At 43.3% G+C, this 8,801-nt stretch overlaps 1 protein-coding gene across 22 annotated transcripts in view; it reads right to left on the bottom strand.

Moving 5' to 3' along the window:
- CC2D2B (coiled-coil and C2 domain containing 2B) overlaps positions 1 to 8,801 on the bottom strand; it is a 194,415-nt gene that overhangs the window by 129,870 nt on the left and 55,744 nt on the right. For 21 of the 22 annotated variants that reach the window (XM_075612732.1, XM_075612733.1, XM_075612736.1 and 18 more), the window contains one exon: positions 3,445 to 3,542. The exons of the other annotated variant lie outside the window; for it this stretch is intronic. In XM_075612732.1, the coding sequence (XP_075468847.1) occupies positions 3,445 to 3,542 (98 nt within the window). The remainder of the gene's footprint in view (positions 1 to 3,444; positions 3,543 to 8,801) is intronic. 22 annotated transcript variants of the gene reach the window in all.

The raw sequence follows: 8,801 nt of genomic DNA on the forward strand, positions 1-8,801 counted from the left end.
GACAGCCAGCCAAGAGAAACAGTGCCTGGGGCTCAGACCTGGTAACTGATTCTATGAACTAGTGCCCTTCATTTGTTCTGATCATATATTTTCTATAGAACAGTTCAGCTAAAAGGATTTACAGAAACTCCCTCCATAGAAATGACAGGCACATAACTTAATTTACATTTGCAGGGCTAACATGTTAATTCCATCACCACAGAATACCAAACTACTGTATCTAGCTTCGTGGAATTGCTAACACAGGCATAAATACAGACATAAGGTAATTATGTAAAAGACAGGACTTAGAATTACAGCTAGCCCAAATCACATCACAGAACAATGTTGATTCACTGGGGGGATTCCATTTAGAGGGAATAAAGAATACAGGCTTTGGAATACATCCCCTGTTCTCCCCCAGATATTAAATTACATTTGGCTGAAATAAGCATTACATAGCTGGCCAAGTTACATGGATTTAGGGGTAAATAGCTGGGATTTCTCTTTATTAGGTCCCCTAGCTACCCCTACCGTCACAGATATAAAGCAGACACTATTGAATCGTATATGGCATAGCAGGATCAATACTAGTCCTGGTATATCGGCAAATAACCTCTCAGATGTATGGCTAAAATGATTAAGTCAAACGAGTAGCAGGGCTGCTAAATCAGACACCAATAGCACCGTAATGAAGATCTGAATGTTAGCACATAGTACACATATATGTGGTTGATCAGCACTCCATCTGTGTTCTAGACTCACTGATATATAGCTAGTTAATCCCTACAGTGCTTATAATCATGAATTCAATGTGTACTCGAGTATGGACTCATATGCTAAAGTATAGCAGAGGGTCCAAAGGTTAAAAGAAACATCCCATTTGTCTCATTCTAGTTGCTAAGATAACTAACTCATTGAGCATTTTGGGCACTTCTCGAACGAGTTTGCATGTGTAGGTATTCAGAAAGCTTTGATAACATGCCAAACTCGCTCGGGAAGTACTTCTTCTCAATCGGTAGCGCTCCCGCTCAGACAAACCGTGCGGGAGCTCAAAAAGTGCTCTAACTCGCATTTCTTGAGAAATCTAGTTATTCAGGTAGCTTCGATAAGCTCATTGTGGCTGCAACTTGCCGTTCTCATCTCGTCACCTATGCGAGCTTGGGATCCACGATTTGACTTAGAAGAAAACATTTCTTTTTAAAGCATCGGATTGAAGCCGGGAGTCTCCGGAGCTGGCCCGCATTAATACCAGCTCCGGAGACCCCGGCTTCCATCCTATGTAATAAAAATACATTTACACGTAGCTTCATTACCTTAGCGGCTAACTGCTAAGGTAATGAAGGGTTTAAATACCAGTGCCCGGTTTATTGGGGGCAGAGGGGTGGGTGAAGGTGGTATCTGGCCCGTGGTGGGTGTTTAGGCCTACTGGTAGGGTTGCGAGAGGAGTTAACCCCTTCATTACGTGCAGGAGATAGCCGTACCCCATACCGGGCCTGTAACTCGGGAAGCACGGGGTCCCCGAGGCTGAAATTAATGTGGTTCTGCTCCGGAGACCCCCTGCTACAATACTCTGTTATTAAAATTTAAATAAAAACAGTGCGATCGCCTGTAAGAGCTGTGCAGGGAGATGCCGCTCTCTCTGTGCAGCTCTTTCAGACTGTGGGAAGATCGCAGAGGTAGAACTTAGAAAAAGGCTGAGGTAGGGTCACTGCTATCCCGAGCGTTGGCATTTTCCTACCTCACGGTTTGTGACTTGCGGGAATTCTTCTTAATTCTTTCTGAATACCGTGATAACAAAAATGTCAGACTGTGAGAATGAGCCCCTAAGGGTTGCAGAGTGCGAGACTGGTGTTAGTGAAGCTGTAAATTTTAATTGCCTACATTGCTGAAAGCCACTGCCTTACTGTACATTGCCGAGCAAAGTTATGCATTCTGTGATTCACGTGTTATTGGTTTATCATGTCTATTCGATCACTGTCGGTGGGCGTAGTAGAACTTTCCATAATGTGTTGCCAAAACCATAAACCCATAAATAAGGGTTTATGGTTTTGGCAACACATAACAGAGTGCGGTGTCCTAAGCGAACCAGCCACCCCCTTTGATGGCGGGTGCCAGACACGGAAGGAAGGTGTGGAGCTAAGCGAACCAGCCACCCCCACTGATGGCAGACGCCAGACACGGAAGGAAAGTGTGCAGCTGGAAAGCGGTGAAACTTTTTGAAAGTGGCGCCAAAGTGGCTGAGGCAAAGACACGTGAGACTGTCTAAACTTCCAGGATCTTGTGCAGTACGCCAGCTCCAGAGGAACAGACAAGCAGCCTCACTTGGAGTGCCGGTGAAACCTGGTTAACATCAAGGTGCCCGCGCTCCACTACGCCCACCGATGTTTTATCACATGTAAGTGAGTGATATTGTTTTTTTGGTGAATATACACAATACTTATACAGGCTGTGCTTATCTGTTTTCTTCTTTTCCACTTTTTCAAGGTTTCCCCCGCTAGGGGGTCACTGGACATTGGACTCATACCCTAGTCCAAAGGGACTGAGCAAGCCAGGGATACAGTACAATTACTCAATTCCCCATACATCAGTTTAGTAGAGCACTGCTCAATTGTGTTTTCTATTCTATCACTGTGTTATGTGTTTCTCCTTTTCGGTGAGAGAGCTTTGGAAGCACAAACTCCAGGTAATAATTCACTTAGAACGAAACAATGACAGATCATTTATAAAGGAAACGAGCAAACTAAACCACTTACTCCTCCCATTAACCTTTCTGATGCCTCAACTCTGGAATTCCTAACTTATCACCATGATTTTTACATTTTGGGGCAAGGTTGTGTTTCACACCTATTGCCGTGGCAACGAGACGCCGCGTGATGTCGTTTGGGACGTACGCGGCCTCATTTGATGCTCGATTTTTAAAGAGAAGCAGGGCGGCAGAACGGAGGCGGCCGGCACAGGTAAATAAGTGCCTTCCCATTAGGTCCGGTAGGCCCGAGAGAGCGGCAAATGCAAATGGGGGCAGACATTTTTGCCGCCCTCAAATTTTGCCGCTTTAAACCCGGGCCTAATGGGAAATCTGATATTGGTCCCCGGGATCTGAGGGGAAAACACGTCTGCCCTTTTTATAACCTCGGTAGGTGTAAAACCCCACCCCAGTTACTGGCAGATTTAAATGGATATATATGTTGCACAAGGATCACACCCTGTCATGTGACCCTTCTAGCAGTTTCTGGAAACCAGTTAGTATCATTTCCTGACCTTTAAATGGCAACATAATAATAACAATTGTGAGTACTACGCCTGTGAGGATTAACCCCTTACACTGCCTGCAGGGACCAGCACTGACATTCGGAGATGTAAAACTTTTAGCAGGGTGCTACAGCTGTAAAGATGGTTGTCATCATATACCATACAGATCATTGCACAAGCACGACACTGAGAGCTTTTATCAGGGCAAGTTACCTTATTTGGCTTTTGTAATCATCCAAACGTTTGCGGTGTTTCTGATCAGCTTCAGCATTACCCTCAGCAGCTTTTACACAATGAATTAATGCATTGAGCTGTAGAAAAGAATCGGAACACCAATATAAACAAGTACAAAACATAGCAGCAGGAAAATGTCAAACTTTCTTTGTATACATTTCTGGTAAACGGTCTAATTCGATGACGCTTTTTGCTCCTTTGAAGAAGCAATACACATTTATACCATACATAATTCCCTTATTCCCACCATTGACAGTTGTGTTATTTTACAATTAATTAGATCATTACTTCAACATTGAAATAAATCAATAATACTGTAAGTAAGAGGGTGCTCCACTTATTGTACACTGTACATCACTAATGCTCAGTTGTTCTAGATGTGTTCCCATTATGAAAGGCCTCGAACATAGAGACGGACAAGGAGGAAATGGCCGGGCTTAGAATGATGGCAGACCTTGCAACCCTGAGCACATGTAAATATAGCAGATACACTTTATTACCTCTATCAATGTGGGGTACAGGATCTTACATGCAACTGAGCATCTCTTATGAAGGCCCCAAAACACATGCAATTTATTACAAGCAAATATTTGACAAATAAAACACTTTTCTGGATTTATTTATCATATTACAGCCATAAAATAAAAGTGATAACTTCCCTATAACACAAATCAGTTATTGATCTTCAAACTGCTGTTATTAGCTGAGGGTTCCGAGCTTTAACCAATGTGCGACAGACAGCACAACACTCCCTGGCTCTCACAGGAAGAAATAGGTACAATAGAAACATCTGGTTTAAATAGTTACGGGATATCAAATATAGGTACAGTAGCTGCTAAATAGGGACAGTTGGAGGGTATCTGAAATACTAATCCATCATTGGATCCTGTTCTTCAAGCTGCAATGATGCTAATTTCAGCAGATAAACTGCCACTAAATCAAAAAGAGTTTCCCTACAATATTCACGATATCGGCGATCGGCACTATCTCGGCTTAATAATAAAATTGATTCCTGCTAAGACGTTTTCCCGAACTCTCATTTCTAATGTTTCTCATTTCTGGTGTTTGCTTTCACACAATACACCATTTCCCTTTTGCTGCTCCATCAAAATCAAGAAGCTTGTTAAAATTCCCTCTGCGTCTTTATTTTATGTTTATTTTATTTTTTTCAAGATTTTTTTGTAATGCTGTAAAGTATCCCCCCCCCCCCCTCTCAATGATTTTTAAACAGTGTATATTCCCCTAAATATATATGGCAAGTAATTCCCTGTTACTTAGGGGTTAATTCAATATACTCCAACGCAGTCGTGGAGCCGTTTCTGGTCGAAAATTTACTTAGGGATTTTCGTCTGAAAAAAGGTTTCAAATGTTCGCTTTAGATCAGGGGTGGGCAACTCCAGTCCTCAAGGGCCACCAACAGGTCAGGTTTTAAGGAAATCCCTGCTTTAGCGCAGGTGGTGCAGTCTTCGACTGAGCCGCTGACTGAGCCACCTGTGCTGGCACAGGGATATCCTGAAAACCTGACCTGTGGGAGGACGTGGGGGACTGGAGTTGCCCATCCCTGCTTTAGAGTATATGTAATTTACCTCTAAGTGACATTATTAGACCTCAAAGAGCGTTATCTGAGAAGATCAAGATAATCCTTTTTTTCTGATATGATAAGGGTTGCCACCTTCTACAGTATTGAAGGCTAAGGGCTGTTATATACTGCGCGCGTGCCTGGGTGTATACTGTGCGCGAGTGAGGTACTGTGTGTGTGCATGTATGTGCATGTATGTGCATGTACGTGTATTGTGTGTGTTTAAATATGTTTCCAAATAAATAAATAAATCCTTTAATATTTTTTTTAATAACATTGTACATACATACACATACACACACACACACACACACACACACACACACACACACACACACACACATACATACACACACACACATACATATACACACATATACATACACACACACACACACACACACACACACACACACACACACACACACACACACACACACACACACACACACACACACATATACATATACATATACACACATATACATACATACACACACACATATACACACACACACACACATACACACACATATACACACACACACACACATACATATACACACATATACATACACACACACACACACACACACACACATACATATACACACATATACATACATACACACACACACACACACACACACACACACACACACACACACACACACACACACATATACACACACACACACACACACACACATACACACATATACATACATACACACACACACACACACACACACACACACACACACACACACACACACACACACACACACACACACACACACACACACACACACACATACATACATATACACACATATACATACATTTTCAGCGGCGGTAGCGGCGCAAATTCTTTCTTTTCTTCATCCTCCCCCGTCAGCCGGTTTCACGCTCCCTGCCGTAAGCGCGGCACCATTATAGAATGGCTGACTAACCTCAGCCAACTAAAACTGCCGCGCGCGCACTATAGAACTTTTGTAATAAAATTGAATTTTTTACATTTATTTATTTTATTTAGCAATGTACCGAGTATCCGAAAATTACTCAGTAGCCTGGCATACCCGGCACTATTTTAACGACCCAGCACCCCCTGGACTTGGTCCCGGGTAATTTCCTTTCTGCTCTACACCCTCGGTCCTCCTCTTGGAGAACGGCAGGAGCAGAGCAGCAGAACACTTACCTGCAGCCGGCGACAGAAGGTGAGGAGGACCACGTCGACATCGTGGGAGCAGCGGCAGACATCCTGGTGGCGGTGGCAGCAGAGGACGTCATTGTCTATTGGACAGCCAGCTCCTCTACGGCTGTCTAACAGTAACGCTCCTGCTCTGGTCACATGCTCCCAGCTCCCACCAGCATCAGCTGTGATAGGATGTGTTCCGCTGCTCCCACTGGCTCAACAATGATGTCCTCTGCTGCTTCCGCCACCAGGATGTCTGCCGCTGCTCCCACGATGTCGCAGCGGTTCACGTCACCCTCCGCCGCCAGCTGCAGGGAAGGCAAAGCTACCTGGCCGGGTACCCAGCCTGAAAATTTCCCCTGATACCCGGTACCCGGCAATCCTCAGGACCCAGTACTACAATAATTTTATTCATATATTTACTTCTCTTACCTTTTCCAGCGGCATCTCCTCCTGCAAGGTTCCGTCAACATGGCTCTGCGACCTCAAATGGCGCCTCGTTGCCATAACAACGTGATGTCGTGGCGCCGTTCGGTGTCTAGTTGCCATGACAATGGAACGCCTTATGGCGCCGTGACACCGCGTAACACAGTGACGTCACGTAGCTTCCCATTGTCAAGGCAGCGCAACGCCATTTGATGACGCGGAACCATGTTGACAGAACCTGCAAGGAGAAATGCCGCCGGATGATGCTGCCGTCGCTGCCCGGGAATTTCACAGGTAAACCCGTAGCCTGGAGATACGTGACCAAAACCCGTAGTCTCTGGGTCAAAGCCTGAGTGGGTGGCATCCCTGGATATATTCCTTGGTGGTCTACATGGAAACCAGCTCTGACTTTCCTGGTGCAGTGGAGATTGGAGAAAGTAAAAACAGACCGCGGGAGTTGCCACCTGACCACTGTACTGCAGGTTTGGGGCCTTTTTTAATAACAATTAAATACAATCTAAAATCACTGGGACAAAAAATAAGAAGATGGTAATCTGCTTTAAAGGGCATCACACGGTGCTCACTTAAAAAAAATAGGCTATATTGGGGGGCACAGCACTTTTAATTACGTTTCTTCCATTTGATGCAGTTTATTAGCGATGGAAGTTTAGGCCTCTCCTGACTTGGCAGAGTTTTTAAGGCAGAAAAAAAGGAAGAAAAAATGACCTACAAAAAGTTTGATTCCTCTATGACTCCTCCAATTATCACTTTCCAAAGTTATCAGATAGGCTGAGCAATGTTGTATAGTTACCATGAAACATCGTCAATAAGAGGTATATGTTTGGATCCGTTTTGTGTGAAGCATTTCCCCACAACACTGATATAAATACAATTAATGTTCAATACTGTATATATGTATGTGTGTAAGTATGTGTATGTATGTGTGCATGTGTATGCATGCATGCATGTATATAACTCAAATACTTCATTAACTTGCTTCTGATAAATCAGCAATGCTGATTTTAACCAGAAAAAAATATTATGACCCTAAAAATAACTTTTTACATTGACACTTGTATATCATTTTAATGTGTTCTGGGGTGAGTATCATATTAAATGGTACTAAGCCAAATACCAGCAGACATTGGGCCTCATGCAGTAAGCATTGATAAGGGAAATATGGCCATTTTATAGCCAAAATTGGGTTTGAGATTCAGTAAGCGCCGATAAGTGCTTCATATCGCCAGGTTTCGGAGCCGATAATTTGGTTATGGCCAGTCGGCTGCCGATAAGCCTGTTTTCGACACTGATCGCCACTTTTTTAAATCGGCTGGATTCAACAAAAAAAAACAGCTTATCGGGGCTGATCGGCACTACGAAATTGAGATGTTATGGCCGATTTCTCCCGCCAACTAAAGTTGGCATTTTGGACGGGAGAACGATCGCTAAGGCTGCCGGAACGGCACTTAGAAAAAAAAAATCTTCTGTACATCAATGGAAGTCAATGGAGCGGGGACGTATAACAGTATAGTACTGTTTACGTTTCATTGCTCACAATACAAGGGGGATTTGCATTACAGTGTGGGGGCATTCCCTGCATTGTGTCACAGCTGATGTGTCTTATTTGCATAACATTCGACTTTTACATGTTTTCAGCATTTGCGGGTCACATTACTCATCATGTGATGATGTGGCAAGGGAAAATACTATACTACACTCTTAAAGGAGAACCTCACATCATATCACACATTTTACTCAACTCAGCGACAATTATTTACATGATGTCACACATGTCACACATACACCGTATATTCATGTTCCTTTACATTACACAATGCTTGTAATGTGTCACGCATCTTTAAACCTTCATGTACATCTAAATTCTCATGTTTACATCTACGTTTGGGTCCTCCCTATTTTCATGACGTCACTTATTGGACGCTCAATCACATTGCATGTTTACATTGTAACCGTTGCATTACAAGCACTTCAACCTAACTTATACACACATGTACAGTAATTCATCATTGGGACACCTTGTAAACTCATTCTATAGCAACTATCCTCCTTAAACAAATGCATGCATATGCACACGACTATTCATTGTTGGCAACATGTGACAATAACATGGCTAAT

Source organism: Ascaphus truei, chromosome 8 (assembly GCF_040206685.1).
Source record: "Ascaphus truei isolate aAscTru1 chromosome 8, aAscTru1.hap1, whole genome shotgun sequence".
NCBI lineage: Eukaryota > Metazoa > Chordata > Amphibia > Anura > Ascaphidae > Ascaphus > Ascaphus truei.